At 37.2% G+C, this 21,630-nt stretch overlaps 1 protein-coding gene across 3 annotated transcripts in view; it reads left to right on the top strand.

Annotated features, from left to right (window-relative positions):
- MINDY3 (MINDY lysine 48 deubiquitinase 3) overlaps positions 1 to 21,630 on the top strand; it is a 53,656-nt gene that overhangs the window by 25,522 nt on the left and 6,504 nt on the right. For all 3 annotated transcript variants that reach the window (XM_065832888.2, XM_071805182.1, XM_065832890.2), the window contains 2 exons: positions 17,035 to 17,107; positions 17,945 to 18,017. In XM_065832888.2, coding sequence (XP_065688960.1) covers positions 17,035 to 17,107; positions 17,945 to 18,017 — 146 coding nt within the window. The remainder of the gene's footprint in view (positions 1 to 17,034; positions 17,108 to 17,944; positions 18,018 to 21,630) is intronic.

Here is a 21,630-nt window from a genome sequence, read left to right as displayed (position 1 = left end):
ATGTAAATGGGCTTAAGTTCTCTTGTAACTGAAATAGCCCTAAATGGTGACAGCAGAGTCAATTCCTAGTTTTAACAAAAGTGTACGAGTGGGTCAGCAGTTTCCCCTGTTACTAAAATAATAGAAATTTCATTCTGTTTGCATGGTCTTCATCTCCACATCAGGATGGTCAAAACTCATTTGACATGTACAGAGATGTTATTAGCCTCATTTTACTACAAGAAATTGGAGGTAGAAAGAAACAACTTCAGAAATCTTTTCTTCCTTAAAAAAGCACTTTTGATTGAAGAGAATACAAGTGGTTTTTCTTCCTGGGACTTAGCTGACCTGTCAGCAGCCAAACAATTAATTAGATATTTTGGAGGCAACCATGCAGACACAACAAGTTGAAATGCAGTGTATGATCTCCTATGCAAAACATGGAAGCACAAGAATACTCATCACAATGTTTTGATCCACTATCACCCACTTCAGTGGAAGTGTTCTTTCTAGACAAAGAAATAGAATCTGGAAACATCTGAAATTAAGCTTCACCTCCTATCTTCCATATTTTCACTTCTAAGATAGACTGTGTTGAGCAAAAATACTACAGTTTGTTATGCAGATGAGTATGTAATGAGTTGGAAAGGACGTGCAAACATTTCTATTGCCCTAATAGTTCTTCAGAAGTCTGATATGTATGCGTATCATAATAGAGCTGAATACACTTGTGTGAATAATTGGGAGGGGAAACAAATGTTAGCAGGGAACTTAATTAGTACCAGCATATTTTCTTTGTTTCAATTACAGCTGTGTGTATGTGAGGCCAGAAAGTTGCTTGATGATCAACAATCGAAATTTAACACTTCGTGAAAAAATAAGGACGGCTATTATTTCTGGTGGTCATGGACTCTGCATTTGCAACAAGGTCGATTTTCCCTGAAAAAGTGGCACTGAAATCCAAGCTGCCATCACTTCTGCCTCTCCCTGCTCTCCCTTTCAGTGAATAAGAAAACTTTCAAAGGGCCTCAGGCCAACAAAAATAAACAAGGAAGCTTTCATCTGACACACTAAGTATCCCTGCATGCTCTGTCAGATGGTGCTAAGGCAAATAGACAGTATTGTAAATGTCCTCTAAAAATCAACTTTAAAGTTACAGTCTTTATTTTATTGTAGGGAAAAGAGAGAGTGAGAAGGGGGGTGGCTCTAAATTATTTCATGCAGGGATAAGGCTGTGATGGTCTGGATCAAATGCTGTATGGTCAACTCTTGTTTATTTTACAGTACTAGTAACGTAGGAAGTTATGACAACCTGAGACTATTCAGAACTTTTAGGAATGTCGGAGTGTGGTCAGACACTGTATAAAAGAATACCAACAGGTTGAAATGTTACGTGAAGTATTACAAGAAAATGTTTTAGTGCAGACAATAAGATCAACAACAGCAGGTTAATAGCTGCTTTCTCAGTACTATCTGCTGACATGCAAACTCATATGGTGTGGAAGCTTGAATTCAGATTCTTGGAAAGTGAAATGACAGCATAGAATGAGTGTATGTCTGGTGACTTCAGATGACTGAAGCTGCCCCTGGGGACACTTCGGAGCTGTGTAAGCTTTTCAGCTATTCCCTTAATCTGTTCCCAGGTCTTGGAGCACACAGGCCACAGAAGAATGGGCTCTCCATTTTCAGTTGAAGCATTGTAGACTTGAAAAATCAGATAAGGAGAGGAAACTCCTTGCTGAGACATATGAATAAGTAACAAATTACTGCTTTTCAAGGAAAGTGTGCCTGTTTTGCTGTGTTGGGACTGTACTTATGGTATTGGGTTACTTTTTTTATTGTTCTAACTTTGATCACTGTAACGTGTTCTACATGTTTTCAGGGCCTTTCTTCAGCATCCTTGATTGTATTGTCTCTCAGAAGAGAGAACATTCATTTCTCTCCCTAAACAATCTTTTTCATCAAAGTTCAACAGAGGGACACCTGAGCAACATTGACACTGCTATACGAGATCCTGAGTTTGGGTCAGTGGTGTTTACCAGAACAGGCCTAGGGGGAGTGTTACTGGGCATAGCATTTAGTCTCAGAACATCAAGAGAAAATGTCAATGACCATCAAAGAAAATAAGATGTGTATGCAAAAACTCAGCCAATACTAGTGTGTGTTAACAGCTCTGGTCTCTGCAAAAGCAACCTGTGGATATCCAAATAAATTGTACCTACCCTTTAACTCAAGAACTTTTCTACTTTGGGAAGGCAGCAAAAAATATCTACACCACCCTTCCTTTTTTGTTTTTGCTCCCATGACCAGTGAATGCAGGTAATGAAATTCTGAAAAAGTCTTTATAAGAGAAGGAATCAAAATCAGATTTTGAAGAATTACGCTTCAGGAAATAGTTACAGAGTGTGTGTTTTCAGAGTTTTATTTTCCATGAATAAATGCAGTTGGTTGTGGTTGGGACAGTCTGGGTATCTGGTAGAAAGAGTAGAGATTTCTGAGGCAACTGCAGCAGTAATTTCTGGGCGAAAGTAGGATTTAAGTTTTCTGTGTGCTGATTAAGAGCAGGGAGATGAATGCTGCTCTGTTCTTGACAATAGCTCTGATTTGGCTAAATCAGCAGAGAATCTTCAAATATTTATATTAGCTGTTAATTTAAGAGTTCCTTTCTGCAGGAATAGACCCCTTTTAAACGTTTATGTTAGAGGAGGGTGTTTCCTGTGGGAATTGTGGACCCTCAAAGACAACTGAAGTTACTCTGCTGGTTGGTTTAAGCATCATAGTGTAAATGCTATTGCTAAAGGAATTTAAATTTTACTTCAAGATGAATTTGTTCCTTCTACAGGTGTGTGTTTCTATGAATAGGCAGTTCTGGGTGGTTTCTTTGTTTATTGTTTGGGAAGTTTTCTGGGGGAAACTTGTGTTTTTTTCATTCATGTTAAGTGACTTTCACACCAGTGTTTATCCAAGTAACTTTTAGATTTTGTCTAAACTTTTCATTGTAATAACATAGACCTTATGTGTGATGCAATAGTGTATGGTGGCATGTTTGTTTTTAATGAAACAAGTTCATTATTTCAATTTGCCCAAAGTCATTGTGGCTGTATTTTCTCTAAAGATAACAAATATGGAGCACTGTCATTTATGAAATCTTTGTATTTCTGTTTCTCATTATTTTCATTAGAAATGTAGCTTTGGCTTCAAGTGGAGGTAGCTTTCATGAGAAGCTTTGGCCATAATAATTTTTTAGCTTTACCTAGGAGAAACATTTCTGTCTCCTTTTATTTTCCCATTTCCCACATTGTTGGAATGAGCAAGGAACTGTGATAGCTGCAAGAAAAAATCCCATCTCTCTGTCTCCTCTTAGTTTTTAATGGTCTGTACTTCAACTGTTCTAAAAGAATTTTTGAATAGTGGAGAAACTAAAGCTCCTCGGAGTGGCTATAGCAACTTTCTGCAGGACATGTTCTTTTTCATGTTTTGCACAAGGTTTGGGAAAGAAGAGAAGGTTGTGAAGAAGCCTAATATACCCTCTCCAATCCAAGACATGAGGACCTAATTCTGATTTTGCCACCTCTCTGACATCCTTTCAGGCCTACAAAGTGTCTTGGAGAACTCTGGACTTCCAAGAAGAGCAAGGATATGCAGGGGACCACAGAAGGATTGAGTAGGAAGATTGAGGTGGACATGTCTGTGGTGGGCAGGTGTGGCTGATCTGCAGAGGTAGAAGGCTAGGACCCATAGGTCATTGTGCCAGAAGAAATCCAGTAATAGATGTTACAGATGCCAAATTTTATTCAAACACAGTAGACTGGAAACACTATGATTATAGCGTACATTATTGTATCCTAAATCAAAGAAAGTCAAGAGGCTGTACTAAAGTTTTCAGGATTTCAGTGGATCCTGACTTGGTTTTTCTGATTTTAGGGTTGGTGATATGGGATCATCGCTCCATCTTCCAGGGGTCAGGAAGGACTCTAGTTACTCAGGATTTGGGGGTCTTTGAGGTGTTTTTGGGATGATGGAGTGTTACGAGTCCCTGCCACACAGTTTTAAAGAGGCCTTGGAGATCGAGCTATACAGATTTCATTTTTTCTAGGCAAGTACTGTAACTAAAAATGTGGAGCTAGGAAGATAAAGTCATAACCATGGAATCTAAGGCCACATGATTATTTTTCATCAAGAACAGAGTACAATAATATACCCATATATGTTGTGAAAATTGCATGTGGAAAGTATTAGAGCATTCTGGTGATCTTCCAGTTCCTGAAGTTGGGTGATAAAGTTGATGTCTTTGAATACTGGAGAAGGGAATCTTTGGGCAGTGGTCAGCATTTTGGTAACTTGTGGCAAAACCACCAAAGTGAGAACATTTAGGAATTAGGCCAAGGTCCTGTAATGCTTGTATTGCTCGTCGGAATCGCTGTGCATCCCATACTAATGAGCAGCAATTGTGAGGACTTCCTGCTTAGATCACAAAGAGATAACTCAGTCATGAGTTATCTCTTTGCATTATTTGTTCTAAGAGCTGAGACACAGAAATTGTAATGTGCAGTCACTAAACTGAGAGATGTAAGAGTGTGAATTTTAATTTTAATCAAATATTCTTGTATTAGAAGAATTGCATTCACTGTGTTTACCATAATTCTCTGATTAATTTCAGCCATTTAATCATATCTATATGTTCTCCAAGGTTTTAGAAAAATTTTACCGTTTACCCCATTATGTACAGCTTTCACAGTGATCATTTAAGGACATTTTTCATGGTTGCCTGATACAGACCATGAAATGTAATTGTATATACCCCTAAGCAAATAAGCAAATTACTTCCTTTTGGGAAGAGACTTCTCATCCATCTGTTTTCTTTCAGAGGGGAAGGTTCAGTTTTTATATATGAAGTAGTTGAGAGTAGGGCTGCTTAGATGATATCACTTTTCATGTGTTTATGTTTGAGTTGTTCCAATTTTTGTGTCACTGAATTCTTTCTCCTGACATGTTGCACATTTTGATACCGGTTTGTGCTGAGGCAGATGAAAGAATGGCTTTGTACTGACTTCTCACATGCTGTTTCCAAACCTATTAATAGATGAAAACTTGTAAAATGGGGTGTGGGGCAGTTTCAGTCGGAACTTCTGATCCAGCAAAATTTAGATCTAAAGATTCAAAATAAAACACTCCCACCACTAAGCTCTCAATGTAATATCTTGTAAGAGTACTTCAGAATTGGAAAACTTACAAAGAAAATATGCTTAAGTAATGACCATGAATATCACATTAACCATTTTTAGAAACATTGTATTGTTAATCATTGCACGTCTATTTTAGATACAATTAGGAAAAGTGATTCTAGTAGTTATCTGTTTATTCAGTTTTCCAACTTCCTAGTTCCCTTGTAAGCAAATGCTCTGTTTACTTTCAGTTTGCTGAGTTTGCATTTCAGTTGGTTAAGAAACAAACTTTTGTCTGATTTGTGAATGTTATCAGTAGGCCCTGGGAACATATTTGAGACTAATCCGCAGTCATCTCCAGGAAATTATATTTGTACTATAGCTTAAATTATACATTTTTTCTGAAAATTAGTTAGATATATTTGTAGTGGAATAGATTGTAGTGGTGAACGTGTAAAGCGCCTGTTGTGAAAAATGCACAAAGCGGCATAAAAATGGTGGTTCATTTACTGTCCATTTGTAGGCACAGCAGTCCTGAGGAATATTTTTTCCTTTTCCTCATATTAGAATAAATTACTTTCATATGTAAACTGAAAGCAGGGACTGGAAGGCAATGGATTGGGTCCTGCCCCATAAGAGTACTTAGTAGCATCTAGAAGGATTTATAGCCTCCTGTTTCAGAAAGGAGGGTATGAGCAACATATAGTTTGTATGTATATTAGCCTATCATATGAAAGGCTGATTTTTAAAGCAACACATTTTGGTTTTTTTTTTTCTTTTTGGTACTATATGCAGAGTGACTTTCAAATAGTAATTGTGTCAAAGACACTGCTAAATGCAATTGTATAATGTATAAGTCACTGTATTGAGTAAATTCTGAAAGTCAACATACAGCAGAGAAACAAAGGCGGAGAACATCATTGTGTCATTCTGTATCCCTTTTAGGTGTGAAACCAATGTTGGTTCCAGCTATATTTGATACAATAGCGAAGACATTGGGCCTGAGTCATCACATGACGGGTAGATATTTTGTTTTTCAAATTTGGAGAAATAGGCATCCCGGCTTGTTATTAAAATATGTTGAATAAATTGATAGAGTTTTAAATAGTATTGCAGTTTTTAAGTATCAATTAAATTTATATTTAGAGAAGTGTGTTGTGTGAAAAATTGTTATTCCTGATTCCAAATCAAGTGAAAAACAAACTGCTGATGACTTTTTCCTCCATCATTTGCTTCTTCCCCTAGTGAGGTGCCCCGGCCTTTCTAGGTACAATTACTACTCAGTTCTGCCACAATTATCACTTTAGTTCTGTTTTCAGGTATATTAAATAGCGAAGTATTGTTTATGCTGTTGCTCAGATAGCAATAGGATACAGCCAGCAAGTACTGGCCTGAAGTTTTCTTAAACACAACTCTTTTAATGTAATGTGCTCTCATATGTTACTTTTTTTTTAATTCATTTTTTTCTGAATCACAAGGCATGTCCACCTCACTCAATGCATTAACATTTACCAGTTGCTGTCTAGATTCTATGTTGGCAGCTATTCCAGTCTGCACATAATGCTCTGAACTGAGGTATTGTTTATATGTATATGTCTTTGTGTAATTTATTTACAGACCCTTCCTTCTATTGGGTTATTGCTACTGAGTATTATACAGCACAACTTAGAATCGTTCTGGTGTCTGATGGCTTCTGAGTTGCGTATGTGTTAATGGTTAAAGGCTCACAGTAGATCTTGGCCTGAAAAATACAACTTTGCTACAAAAACCCTTTTTTCATTTGGATGTTTATACCTTGGCTTTTTAGTGTTCAAAATGATTTTACGCTTTAGCTTTCTGTGTGTATTTGGATATTTTTCAAATTTCCCCAAAATAATAAACCTGTCCTTTTTATTTGAGCACTCTTGATAGTGGAACAGGTATTATTACACCTTAATCAATTTGTAGTTCATTCAGTATTCATGAGTAGATGGAGGGGACAGGCATAAACTACTTTACTCTCTTAAAGACCTTCTACAGTCTTAGCTCAAAAGCTTTGACTTCAGTAAATTTAGTGCACTTTCATTTCCTGCTGGTTTGCAAATCATTGAACAGTATGCAGACAATTAGGAAGAAAATACTAGCTTTCTTAATGGTTAATCTGGCATCAAGTGGAGAACAGAAAGAAGGGTGTGTGTTTCATGCAGCAGAATACTCCTTTCCAGAAAGTATGTAAATGCAATGGTATGCTCTAGTCTTCACATCAGACTTTGGCATGACTGTATGTATGAGAGAGATAAGGCAGAGGTAAAAGATGCTGTTCTAGTGATAAGATGCAGCCTCAGCACATGGAGGCGGAAAAAAGCTGAGTTTAGTTTCCATACTTTTTCAACAAGTAAATATGCATGACTGTCAAAGTTGCTAAACCAATGCATGTCAGGAAATAAACCTTTTACAAGTGCAGTCACAAATACCGTTGGCCTTATCCATTTCTAACCACTTTTTGAGAAGCATTAAAAAAATGAGGTTTTCATCCCTGTGTTGTCTTCTTTCATGCTGATGGCAATTTTGTTGTGTACATAATAATAATACAGAATAATGTTTTGCTAAGGCGGCTCTACTTCAGGTTAGGATATGTGAATGAATGAACTGAAAGTCTAAATGTAGAAGGAGGAAAAAAATACACAAAAGCAGAGGGAGGGGACTGTGTATGGTGGAGGAAGTTTTTAGGTCTTCCTAGCAGAGGTGAAGCACACTTAGTGATATTAAGACATTACCATAATTTTCTGTCTTTATTTCTCCTCGTATTGACATCAGAAGTTACATTTGTTTAGCTATCTGAATAATATATTTGTTTTTTTTCTAAAAGGGTAGTAACCTGAGTTCAGTATAAGTGCACTTTTTCCAGTGTTACTTTGTTTTATGGAAGAAGGGCATGAAATATATTAATATATTTTTGCATTTTAATTTGTATTATAGGGAGTCCAATGCCATTTTGGTCTACCAATTGATCGTTTAGGGAATCTTTGTATGCATATACATTTATACATGTACTTACAAAATAGCTGGTTTGTGTTACAGAGAGGTCCTAAAGTTTTCAGTCTAAGACTTGAATATGTTAAAGAGACTTTGATATGGAAATACTGAGACAGTGTGGATGTATGGAGACAAAAAGTTCAGTGACTGCCTATACAGAGTTAAGAAAACTAATGTCATTAGAGTGATATGTGAGTTTGGCTTTACTGTATAAGACAGCTCTAAGGAGAAAAATATCATAAGTTTTGTATTAATTAAAGGAATAAACATACTAGGTTTTGTAGTTAATTGTTCTGTTCCGCTACTACTGGAATTAGCTACCTGAAGTACCAAATCCAAATATGAAAAAAGAGGAGATCCTGTTTTTATAATACATGAAATGTGTAAAGTTTAGGAATTTTTAGTATTTCCTCCACATGTGTATCAACTCGTGTGTATGAGGATTACCTAAAATACAACTCAACAGTGCAAAATAACAAGGGAATACATGTAATTATTAATATATTTTCTAAATTACTTCACAGAACTCATGCATTTCACGTGTGAAGCCATAAGATATCACTGTTAGAATCATGAATCAGGCTACTAATTGTCTTTTAGAAATATTTTCGTTGTATTTGTGTTACAAAATAATTCCCCTGGTCCATTTTCAAAAGTATCATTCTGGATTGAAGCAAACCAGAGGGTTTTCATCATCCCAAGAGTGAATTATGTGGTTTAAGTGGGAAACTGAACACTTGAAGCTGATTTCAACATTAGCTGCAGCTTACAGTACTGTGAGAACTGCATTTAGGAAGATTTGAAGTTTTGCAGTACATCTTCACTGGCTTTTAACTCTGCTGGTAAATGTTCCTGTTGTACTTCTTCATCTCCCGCCTCCTTATTGGAATTGCCAAAAAGACTTTCTCTGCAGACATTCAAAACCCACCTGGACACATTGCTGTGTAACCTCATCTAGGTGTTCCCGCTCCGGCAGGGGGATTGGACTGGATGGTCTTTGGAGGTCCCTTCCAATCCCTAACATTCTGTGATTCTGTGATTAACACTCACCATGCAATATAGCAGTATAGCAAATGCTTCATGTCTATAGGCTGAAATAGATATAGAAATAATATCTAATGTAAATATAAAATGTTTAAAGTAAAAAAAAAAAAAGTGTAGCATGATAATAGAAGCTACCATTCATCTTGAGTGAATTACATTTTGAAGTTTTTTTGGAAGTCATAAACCATGGAATTTGCCTGCTTCCAGTTTGGTTCCTCTTAGGAATAAAGTTTGGCTTTTGTATAGCACTGTATTCTGTCTTTTGGGGAGAGGGGGGAAATTCGAATACGGCAGACAACGGGTAATTTGAAAAGCTGCCTTTTCAGATTAAATTTGTGGCTGGAGAATATGTAATTTAGTAATTAGATAAGAATTCCGGTAAACTCAAATTTGCTGACTCTTGGTCTGTAATTCCAGTAATGTATTTTTGTTTTCAAAACAAAGACTTTGTTCTGTGATGATGAGCAAACCAAGTTAGTAACTTTGAATAAAAAGATGACTGTATATCTAATCTTTATTGTTTTACAGTAATCTGTTGTCATCTGTCCTGCAAAGCAGGGAACATGGTGAAGAAGCCCTTATGTTTTTTACATGTCAACAAGTGAATTGTTGCCTTCTTGTAACGTTTTGAACTAAACCACCAACATCTGTGGCAGTGTAACTGTTAAACACGTATTTGCTGCAGTTTGAGTTTCTCTTATTTTTGAAAAACTGCAATGCTGGCTTTTTTGTTGGCTGTCTCATTAAACCATCCTCTCCCACAGGAATGGAGCAGATATTGTGGTTTCCATGACTTAGCTGGGTGCATGTTGAAAGCCTGTCTTTCCAGCTGGATAGGCTGACAGCCTGCTCGCTGTAGATTTCTGTTATTAATTCTTGCTCTTTGGTTTTGGTTTGTGTTTGCTTTTCCTCCACAGCCTCACCCAACCCTTGGATCAAGTAGGCTCTCTTTTCTGTCTGAGTAGTGTGGGTGAGAGTGAAAAAGGATTTGAAACAGTCGTCCATGTGTGGCTTTTCCTTCTGGCCTGTTGAGAACTCCTCCATTTGCAGCACCAGCCAGGTACTGCATGTACTGTGAAGTAAAGACAATAATCCTTCCACTCTTACTCACAAGGCAGAGTGCTACTGGAGCCAGTTTGCTTCCTTTCAACCACCTTGTTGAAACAAATTGCTTTGTGTGAATGTTTCTCCTCCACCACCACCTCTGCCCCTTGATGAACGCTTTCAGATAAACTGTGTCATCTTTTTCTGGTCTGAATTACAAGGCCTGTATTATATTTTCTGACCCATGATAAGAACTGTACTACCTTGGGGGTGGCACACTGCCTTTTTTGTCTTTTCTCTCTCTTGTTCAAGGAAATTATTTTCTTTTGGCTTTTTCTGGATCCCACGTGGACCAAAAGCCCCTGTTCAAGGCTGAGGAGGATCCAGGATATGATCTTTGACACCCAGCATCCTGAAGTGGAAACATTTGTGGCTGCAGAGCTCTTGTATAGAGACAGCTAAGTCAAGGACCTTTCCTTCAGTTCCTCCATGTACAGGCCTCAAGCTGGAAAATCTTCTACTCCTTAAATTATTCTGTGGATATTTTCCAGTTGTTTGACATTTTTTAAAGCGTTCTTTCATAGAATATGCCACAGAACAATCTCATATTCCACCAACCAGCACAAGAAAAGCATTGTAAGCAGCCTGGAGAGGATACTTCTGTCACTGCAACAACTATGGGCACTGGCCCTTCCAAACTACTGATGTGAATGATGTCCCTGAGCAGAAATGGAAATCCTGAACCTGTCTTCATTGGCCATCTCTCTGTTCAGAGTGAGACTCTGTTCAGAGTCTTTCAAATCACATTGATGTCAAATAACATCAAACGCTTCAGTATTGACTTTACAGGTGGGGACTGTAGGATTTCATTTGTTTTTTTGACACAGCATAATTCTCCAACTCTGTCCCTTTTCAGGGACCTGTCACAATAGTCTGCTTAAACTGACAGTAGATGCTATGTTGATGGGTATTTTTAGAACCAGTAACCAAATACCTCAGCAATCTCAACTTCTACTTAGCAGTGCCTAAGAGGAGAAAAGATCTGTGGCCTTTCCATACCTGTTCAGTTCTTTGTATGGCGATAATAACAGCCTCTTATTTTGGATCAGAAGGATTCTTCTTCTTTCCTTGATTTGATAATTGGCTCCTAGGAAGACCTACAAGAAAGCTGTTTATTTAGTTTCAATTAATGCCCGGGTTCTGTTTAATCTTCTCAGTCTCAATGAGAGTCAACAACTAAATTTTATATCACGGCAAGACTTTAAACCTTTTTTTACTTCTGTAGCTTTCCTACTTGTGAACTGACACCAGTCTACATTACATTTGCTTCTCCAATTCACTTCCTAACCAGTTTCTGCAAGTAAAACTGTATCTGACACCTTTAGGACACTTAACCTCATTTGTATGTGTGATGCTGTGTATGACTCTTCTGCTCCTTTCCACCAAATAAAGCTGCATTCTGTCTGTTCTCCCTGAGTTAAGTGGGTTGTTATTTCTCAGGCTGTTAAGAGCACCTCATCAGTTCTGGTTTTCGTGGCAGGATCCCTTCACCATTTGAAAAGAGACTTTTTCTGAGTCTGTTTGTCCTCCAGGATACTGACATTGGATGTGACTCTTACAGATCTGAAGATTACTGCAGATGGATTACAGCCACAGGAGGAATTTAAGCTTCACATTCTTATTTTAGAGTGCTGTCCGGTTTGAAATGCATTCTGGTCATGTGTGGAAGGCTTGTGAATCCAAGTCATAATGCTACAGTCACGTCGTACATCAGTAGGATTGGGTGAAGCATCTTTTCTCTTTCAAAATACAATCTCCGAAAGAATCTTCCCTCCGGTTAGAATCAAATTATTTTTTAATAACTCCACAGTGAGATCGAGTGGCATTCTTTCCTCTTCACTATGCACTGGGTATTGCTTGGGTTGTCTCACAGTATTGGGATTGATCTGAGTTTTATCTTTTTACTTTCCCTACTGTTAAAAACTGCCGCTGATGGCAGTTGAAGAGATGGGTATTATATTTCACCCTGTTTAACTTGTGCCTTGAGTAGAACAGAGCAGACCACCTGAAGCTTGTCTTCCAGTAGCTTGTCTCCTAGACTCTTTCTTAATTTTATTTTTTTTTTTACCCTTTTCCTTTCCATTTTTGTCTTGCCCCTCTCTGTCTCCCTCTCCCCTTCACACACACACCTGCTACAGTAACCCACCACGTCTCCTGCGATGGTTCACCAAACAGCAGCCAGGCCTGCGGTCACAAATCCAGGCTTGTGCCTGTGCTGGCTGACTGGTTGTCTCCCTGTTGCCGAACATGGTGATTCCCAGCTGGGTTCTGCCTTCCCTGACTGGGAGCACAAACCTCTATCTTTCCTCCCTGTGTGGCTTCCGGTTTCAGCAGCCAGTTGGGAGACTCCATCCCCTCTGTCGAATAAAATCGAAATAGGGCAATGGATTCAGAAGTCAGCTAGAGGGGTGGGAATTGGTTTCAGAGATCCCATCAACTTTGTTTTCTTAGGAAACCATTTTGGAAAAGTTGCTGGCTTGAAAGCTACTGATTATGACATTGAAAAATGCACACTTTTCTCTGTAATACAAGACTGGATTAAATAACCAGCATTCTTGTGGCAAATTAAATTGTTGGATAAATTATCATTATTTCTATATTGTCCTTAAGCAATTTTTTAAGAAGAAAGTTAGTATTACAGTATGTAATTCTTCAATGTATCACTCAACAGTAGTGGTGTAGCACAGCAGTCCATATGTGAACAGATTTAATTTTCAAGGGAAGCAGGACTTTCAGGGCAGAATCTTTTTGAAAATTCATAGCCAGGATGTGAGTGCAGCTTTGCCATTATGTTCTACTTTTGATTTGTAGATTGAAAACTTCTGGAATGTTTTCATTAAAACTTATGAAGAGTATTTTTTGCTTCTCAGGGTAAACATGGGATCTTAAAATAGCTGGTACTACTGATGAGAATAATTTTTCAAAGTAACATAAAATGTCTTGTTTGTTTATCACAAGAGCCAGTGAGCGAAACATGATTTTGGGACATGTACTTACTATTGGAAATAATTATAATTAACTGCTGATGAGATTCCCTTATATGGAACTTTCAGCGCATGGAATACATCAAAATACAATTCATAAGTCTGGGTCGGGGGGGTATATTTTGGCACATACACTGAAATGTCAGCCTGGGCAGCTGATATACATTTATGTTAGATGTTTGTCACATTTTCAACTTTGCTGCCTGAAGGAGGTATGTTACATTTTTTCTCCACCCCGGATACAGATATACAGACTAGTTGAACTTTAAAAGTTTTCTTGATACTGGAAACAAATGACATGATAAGTTAGGAGGTGCATGGGATTTGTATATACAGGATTAAAATCTTGCATTTTTTATTATTTACAGGATAACAGTCTCAGTGAAAGGTTAGAATTATTTTGGAGATGAGGGGGTGGGTTTTTTTAGTCATCTCTCCAACGCAGGTAACTTTTCTAAGTTGCTTCCTGAAATTACTTCCTTAGAGCGTCAGTAAATCACACTTAATGAATAAAAAAGTGTTAACATGTAATAATTGGGAGGCTTTACCATATTTAAAAGTTCTGTTGAAAGACACATAGAATTTTCATTGCTGAGTGTAATACATTCAGGTGACTTATTCTCTAAGTTCTTCCCATGTACACACGCAGTGAAGTAACTAAGGAAAATTAAAACACCAACAGAAATGCACATTATTTGCTGTTGAACTATCAAAAATTTGTTGGTAGTTGCAGGAGACTTATTTTTTAAAATCTGTTTTGCATCACATGAAACTATAGAAAGTACTACATTAACAAGATAATTTGGAGGGAGGACAACAGAAATGATATTCTTTACTCTTGGATTACACTAAGATTTTGTGGAAAGAACTGCATACTCTTAAACCGAAGTAGAACGGTGTAGTTTGCATTGGAGTTAATTTGTCTGTGCAGCTGGAAGTTACTTTGGTGATATCCTTCCAAACCAGGGAATTTGTTTACGAGTTCTCCTTTGTTACGCTGCTTCCATGAGCTGCTAATTCATTAATAAGAACCTGCCATAAATATACCCCCTATTTAGAATTAAATCCTAAATATCAAAATCACTGGTCATTTTTTGGTTATGAAGCTCTATATACTATGGCATCATCTATTTTAAACTGAGAACTCATTGCAAGAGTGTACTGTAACTCACTGCTAGTGAAATCTACCCCTGCTTAATATTTTCTGTAATATTGACCCCCCCAAAATGAAACTTTTCTAATTCCGGAGTATTCCAGAATATTTAAGTGTTGGTCACATATTACCAAATTTTACAGGAAAAGGAATAGAATAGAATAGAATAGAATAGAATAGAATAGAATAGAATAGAATAGAATAGAATAGAATAGAATAGAATAGAATAGAATAGAATAGAATAGAATAATTTTAGTTGGGAGAGACTTACAGAATGATCTAGTCCAACTGCCTGACCAGTTCAGGGCTGACCAAAATTTCAGCTGTGTTGTTAAGGGCATGTCCAAGTGCCTCTTAAACACTGACAGGCTTGGGGAATCAACCACCTCTCTAGGGAACCTGTTCCAGTGTTTGACCACTCTCTCAGTATATAAATGCTTCCTAATGTTCAGTCTAAAGATCCCCTGATGCAGCTTTGAACTGTTCCCACATGTCCTGTCACTGGATCTCTGGGAGAAGAGCTCAGCACCGCCCTCCCCACCTCCACTTTTTAGGAAGCTGTAGAGAGCCATGAGGTCACCCCTCAGCCTCCTTTTCTCCAAACGAGACAAGCCCAAAGTGCTCAGCCTGCAGTGTGAACACAAGGGCTCAGAGCAGCTGGCTCTGCTCCTGCACAGTGTGCTTCTTGGGCTGACGTTTCACGCACGCCTCATTGCCAGCAAAGATGTGGTGTGGATGCCCCTTAATACGTCACAGAAAAGTGAACCCAAATCCTTCCCTCCATGTGCTGCATCACTTGATAGTGTAGGTGTTTGCATTGTGCACAAGTGGCAATGGAGCAGCCCTTAGGAGTGAAAATATAATGGGTTGGTGATCTAGAGCCTTGGAAGATAGGGCAGATGTCTCCTTCCAACTTTTTGTCTAATATGATCCTGTATAAGACCAAGTATTTGTCTCTCCTGTGCGTGGAAATGAGGGGGGAGCTCTGCAACCCCCACTATAGGCACCTTAGGCCCATGATAGCTGTATCATTCATGTGCCCAAAGTAAAATTGTGGCCTGTTATTTTTAAGCGTATGTTGTGTCCTATGTCATCCCTATTGGTGTGTCCTAAGCAGTTGTCTTTCATTTAGGGAAGTTTTTTAAGTATATGCTGGATGCCGTTAGGTGTATACTTAAAATTCTTGGCTGATTTGAAGTCAGCTATTACAAGAAAGCAGTTAAGAGTGGAATTGTGGTCAAATATATGATTTGTTTCTGTTCTTTTCCTGAAGCAGTTTTCTTAATCTGTTAAAAGAACAGTAGGTCACTATGCATCTTTTAATTTTACGTTTTCTGATTTCTTTTCTGTGCCTTCCTTCTAATGAAGCAATACAGACTTGTACAGTTTAGACCAAAGTTCACTCTTGGCCCATGCAGGTACCATGAGAGGATGTTGATGTGATTTTCTCTTTCAAGAAAATCTAAGTCATCTTTGGAAAGCAAAGTTGAAATAAACTGGAAATAAAAAGATTGTGTATACTTTGTAAAACAGTGTAAGGTAACTTTTTGATTTGTAACTAATCAGTTAATACACTGTGAACAAAAGTGTATTTCCAGGGTTTAATGTTTTTCAGAGTGATGTCAATGCTGCTATTTCTGGCAAGGTTGTGTTTGCTGTTCGTAGCATAGCAGGTAACATTAAATTTTCGCTTTGACGGGAAGAAAAACTATAGAGAGGGTATTATAAAATGCAGTGTTTCCCTCAGAGCAAAGTGATCACAAATTTGCAAGAGGAGATGTAGGACTTAAGTACTTCTAGCAAGCAGTTTTTGGAGCTCTATTTTGGATTTTCATGTTCTATTTGAACATCAACTCTTCGTGTCTTTTTAAACTAAAGGGTATCTTGAATAGTGCATTTCTTACCCTTTATATGGCACCTTTCATTTCTTATTAATGATTTAAACAATTTCACTTTTTTATAATAATGCTTTTGGCTTAAAACCAGAGGGATATGCTTTTTTGCTGGAGATAGACATGTGCCTCTCTGTATGTTTTGGAAAGCATTATTGTATTTGAGATTATAAAAGTCACAGATAAATAAAAGCATTACAACAGCTATTACTGAAATCACACATTTTCCTGCATATAACAAATTTGTGCTTTGCCATTCTGTGAAATGGGCTTCAACACATTCTCTCACAGCTTTCTATATAAATAATTTTTATATGTTTCGATGTATACGTAGTACACTCACTGAATTTCACTGGTGTTTTCAGATATAAAAAATGATACTAGAAATCTAAATCTCCACATAATACATGTACTCTCCAATTAGCTCTGGTGCCACAACATCTGCATGAAAAGACTTAAATCAAATTTTTCTAGGAATTTGTGGAATGATCTCTAACATGTTTCTTGGTTGTTTTACATCTCTGTCAGTAATATTGCTGAATGACTGTAATTCTTCTTCTGTTGTATTTAAATTTTCATTAATTTAAGGTCCAAACCTGTTTAGCATGGCTAAACATTTCCTTACTAATCTGTATCTAAATTAAGAATATTTTGAAAGATTTTTTTCCTTTGTTTTCTTTCTTTTTTTTTTCCTGAAGGATATGGCCCTTGTTGCTCCTGAAGCACCTTCAGAACAAGCTAGAAGGGTTTTCCAGACATATGACCCTGAGGGTAAGAGCTGTTCTTTTTCCTGAAACAAGATTTTATAATCAGAATTTACTCATTCAATAAAGACAAATTCCAGTTAGTAAAAACTATTGCATTGTGTGGGGTATCTGTTCAAAAATAGGACCATTGTTTTCCAAAATTTGTTCCAAATACTGCACTTTCAAATCCATTGTCTTTTCCATGCCAGGGTAATATGCTGTTTACACCTGAGCTGATTAAGAAAGGAATGAAATACTTAGTACTTAAGATATTTTCAATATGGTAGTCAGCTGCAAGTGATATGAAGAAATTTTCTGAGAATTCAGTAGTAAGGGAGGTTGAGTACAATGTTGTGCAATAGGAGGTAGAGTTCTTAGAGCATAAGCTTTTTAACCTTGTAAAGTTTCTTGTAATTAACATAAAGTTTCAATTTCATTTGATTTCTCTTATATTACGTTTTCATAAAGTAATTCTGCTATGATTTCATTCTTCATGAAACTTTGCTCTTGAATGTATGTGCCATATGCAGAAAATTTTCTTATGTTTTGGAAAACAGAGCATGTCTAACATTCAGGTGCTATTTTAACTAAAAGGAAAAAATGTACCGTCATTATCCCAAGGTATCTAGTGGAAATCGCTACAAAGAGATTTAATTCTTAGCAAGTATTCAGCTTCTAAGTGTATGGATGATAAACCCACAATTTCTGAGTTGTTTGAAAACTGTGTTCCTTCTAGAACCCCACCATTTGTTTGCAAATTTGAGAGAGAAAGGTGTGCAGTATTCGTATTTTTGAGAAAAATTTGTACTCCTGGAATGCATTTTGTTTATTTTCCTAATGAGAAGCTCTGCTACTTCTTCAGATAATGGTTTTATACCTGACACTCTGCTAGAAGATGTAATGAAGGCTCTGGATCTTGTTTCAGATCCTGAATAGTAAGTATAATAAAATGTAAATACTACAGAAGTATCATTAACCGCATATTAATTACAGTCTAGGTGGTTTTATGCGTTCAGTTGACTATATATATGAATTATAATTTAGGGTTTCTTCTGGATTTTCTCAAGCTTGCATTCTAGGCACAGAATGTTATTTTGAAGTGTTTAAGTCAGCCTTAAATTAAATGGGAGGAATTAAAATTAAAATGTCTCTAACTTCGGTAGTGATAACTAGAAGCCAAAAAACCCTTCAGACCTGCTGCATTACTACATAGTGAGGAGGCAGTTGTGAATATATTTCTGTGCATTAATGAGGGTGAAACTGTGACAAAAGAGGCAACCAACCAAGGTGCTCAGAGGCGGATGAGTGTTGCGTTACTGCGGGGTCTGTCTGCAGAGTTTGAGGCTGAAACGGCTTCAGTTAAACTTTTTCTTCCACCAACACTCAGTACCTTGAAGTGTTTATAATTGTAATTTGTTTCCAGAAATGACACCTTGATTCCTAGGATTAGAATTAAAACTAACAGATTAAAAAGGTAGTTTATTTTAGATCTTGTATGGACAGACAGGACTAATATTCAGTGAGAGCAGTTAACCTTCAGTGTCAAAGCTTACCATGTTTTGCCATTAAATGCTTAACCCAGAAAGGAGAACCATGTGCTTGAACTTTCTCACATCTCCAAGAGATGGTTCTGTTCTTTCATAAACATACAGACTAGTTTATTGGGGTCTAAATTGGTTATTCCTGTAGAATGTCTGTGAAGGCTGCATGTTTACTTACCACAGCCATCTGAAATTTGATCGATGCCATTTTCCCTCTTTTTGAATATTAAGAAGTACAAGGAAGTTTCCTGAGCTGTTCTCTGTGGAAAATAGGAGGGAAAATTGAAATCAAAAGACCCTGAGGAAACTAAAACCAAAGAAAACACAAGACCAAAAGGCTGCCATTCATATTATGTCAATGAGTGGTGAAATCTGCAAAAGATTTTTTCAAAAGGAGAGAAAGAAAAAAAAACATAGTTTAAATAGGTCTGAGACACTTTCTGTTGACGTATTTGTTCTGCTGTCTCAATAAATCTGCAAAAATCTTCCTTCTGCATTCAGCAGTTTTTCCATTTGGCTGTTTGGCCCTCAGGGTGTTTGTGGCACAGCCCTGGCCTATTTTATAGTCCATAGCACGTTGAATATAAATTGATGTAGGAAGAGCCAGTCAGAAGGCCTGCTTCACTGAAAAGCCCTAATCAAACCATGGAATATTCAGTCTTGAAACATCTCCTCTTAAATAAAAATGTTGTCTGATGTTACCATCTTGTGGACCTACCCTCTTTTGGTTCTGGATGTCCTGTCTATTTAATGTGAAACACAAGTATAAATAACACATTTCAAATTCCATGCAGGATTTTCTGGTTGATTTTTGTTTGTTTGTTTGTAAGTGAAATTAAAGGCATTGCTTCCAAGAGTACTATTTACATTTTTTAGTTCAAGAACTAAATGGAAATTCTTCGTGATCATCCAATCCAAGGCTTTAAGCTTCTCAGTACTCAAGATGAATAACAGTCAGACCTGCTTAGAGTTTAAGAATTATAGAGGGGAAAACTTTGTAGAGCAGCTGTGCATCAACAGGGTGGATTAGCCATTCCAATACTGAATGCCATTGCATGTGATTTTAGTAACGTTTTCTAGTGTTTTAGTAAATAAATCTGAGAACCCAGGTCTCTTGTTTGTTTTGTCTGTTTCTTTCTACAAGAACACCTGATATTCTTCAGGGCACTGATATGAGTGTATCTGTCTATCTAGGTTTAGCTGGTTTAAAACATTTTACCTTATCTGTATTTGACCACTGCGGGAGGATTTTGGCCCCCCACACTTCTCAGCCATAACAGCACAAAGGCCACCAGTGTCAACACCCCAACATTCGTAACAGTCATAAGATGCCAGACCTGGCACTGGAGTGACTGAAGCACATGCATGCACTTGTTTTGGTAGCCCTGCTATAATATCAGTAATACTAAATGGCATTAGCTATTTGCTGAACGAAAAAGCCTCAGTTGAAACATGCAGCAATCAAATTGTATTAAATTTATTAAAATTGTATTACGTTTATTAAAATGCACTGCTCATACTTAAAAGCTTAGTATGGGTCTGCATTTTTAAACAGTTCTTGTATTTCATTAGTGAACATGTAGCTTTCTTTAGTTTTCTGACATAATTTTAAGTGCATTTTCAAAATTATCTTTACTTCAATCTGCCTTGGTTCTGTTTACAAGCACAGTGTTTTCAGAACTCTGTTACAGCATTTCAAGAATTTGAGCAGGTTTGAGACAGCTACTGAAATATCTTAAATTTTGTACTTTGAGAGCAGTAAGAATGAACAATAGAAGGGTTAAAGAAAGTCCAGTATCTTGCAAGTCAGTTGTAGTTTCACTTGAGTAGTGAAACTTTTAGATACTAAATTAGCATAGTTTGTAGGATACCACAGTCATGTTTTTGAATTTTAAAGTTCTTCTTCCAAGGACCTTAACAGAACCACCCTCTTAAGAATTGTGCAATGTATCCTGTGCGTATTGAGAGAGAAACAAAAAGAAGCCAAATAATTTACTACTAGTACTACGGTAGGACCAAGAAAGGAAGATACTTAAAAGTAAAGACAAAGTGGTAGCCAGAGGGATAAAATGCTTACATGCAACAATATTCAAAAAGAGCTTAGACAGAAAGACGCCTTTTGCCCGCAACCCCTGACAGAAGAGACCAGGGTGGTTGAAAACTGAGGCAATGAAGGAGGCAGCTCTGAGAAGCTAAGACGGTGTTTTCTGAAAGGAAATGTAGTTCCTATGTGAAAAACATAGGGGAATATCTACATTTATGGAACATTAAATGTAAGAACAACATAAAGCAGAGTTGAAATCTTCTGTCGGCTAATCTGCAAAGTTATAAAATAAAAGCTAATAGTGGGTTTTTTAAGCCCATCAGAACCAGGAGGCTTGCAAAAGGTCTGTAGTTCTGATAGGTGATCCCCAGTATTAAAAATAATTCAGTCAGTAAGAACAGTATCGAATTCCTCTTCATATTCACTAGGGAAGACAATAGGGATTAGTTCTCATCTTCTCTGGGGAAAGTTACGGGGAGGTTTCCACACTTAAACCTTTTTATGAGTGGTCAGAGTAAGGTAAGATTATGAGGTGTCAAGATAAGTAAAAACCCCCAGTTTTTGAAGAAACATCAGAATGAAATTGCTGAAGTGTTTTAGGTTACATCCCACTGTAAACTGTCCTGGGTCCAGACAGTACCAGCACGAGAAGGTGACAAATAGACAATAGTACTTACAAAAGCATTTTAAGCTCCACTTGGGGAAAATTCACATGTAAATCTTTCATGTGTAAACATGGGATAAGAAGGAGGGTTTTCTTGTAGGTAAATAACTGATCAAAGAATAAAAATGTCGTTTTTTATTAATGGAGAGAAATCAGTAGAGGAATTTTACAGGAATTTGTGTTAGTTTTGTGAAGTTTGGTGAGGATTTGAAGGTGGGCATTAATATAGTAGTTTGCTGCTGACACAAAAGCATTCAAGGTACTAAAACACGGTGTGGAAGAGCAGCAGAAGTTACTGG

Source organism: Patagioenas fasciata, chromosome 2 (genome assembly GCF_037038585.1).
Source record: "Patagioenas fasciata isolate bPatFas1 chromosome 2, bPatFas1.hap1, whole genome shotgun sequence".
NCBI lineage: Eukaryota > Metazoa > Chordata > Aves > Columbiformes > Columbidae > Patagioenas > Patagioenas fasciata.
This window is presented reverse-complemented; position numbering and strand designations above follow the sequence as displayed.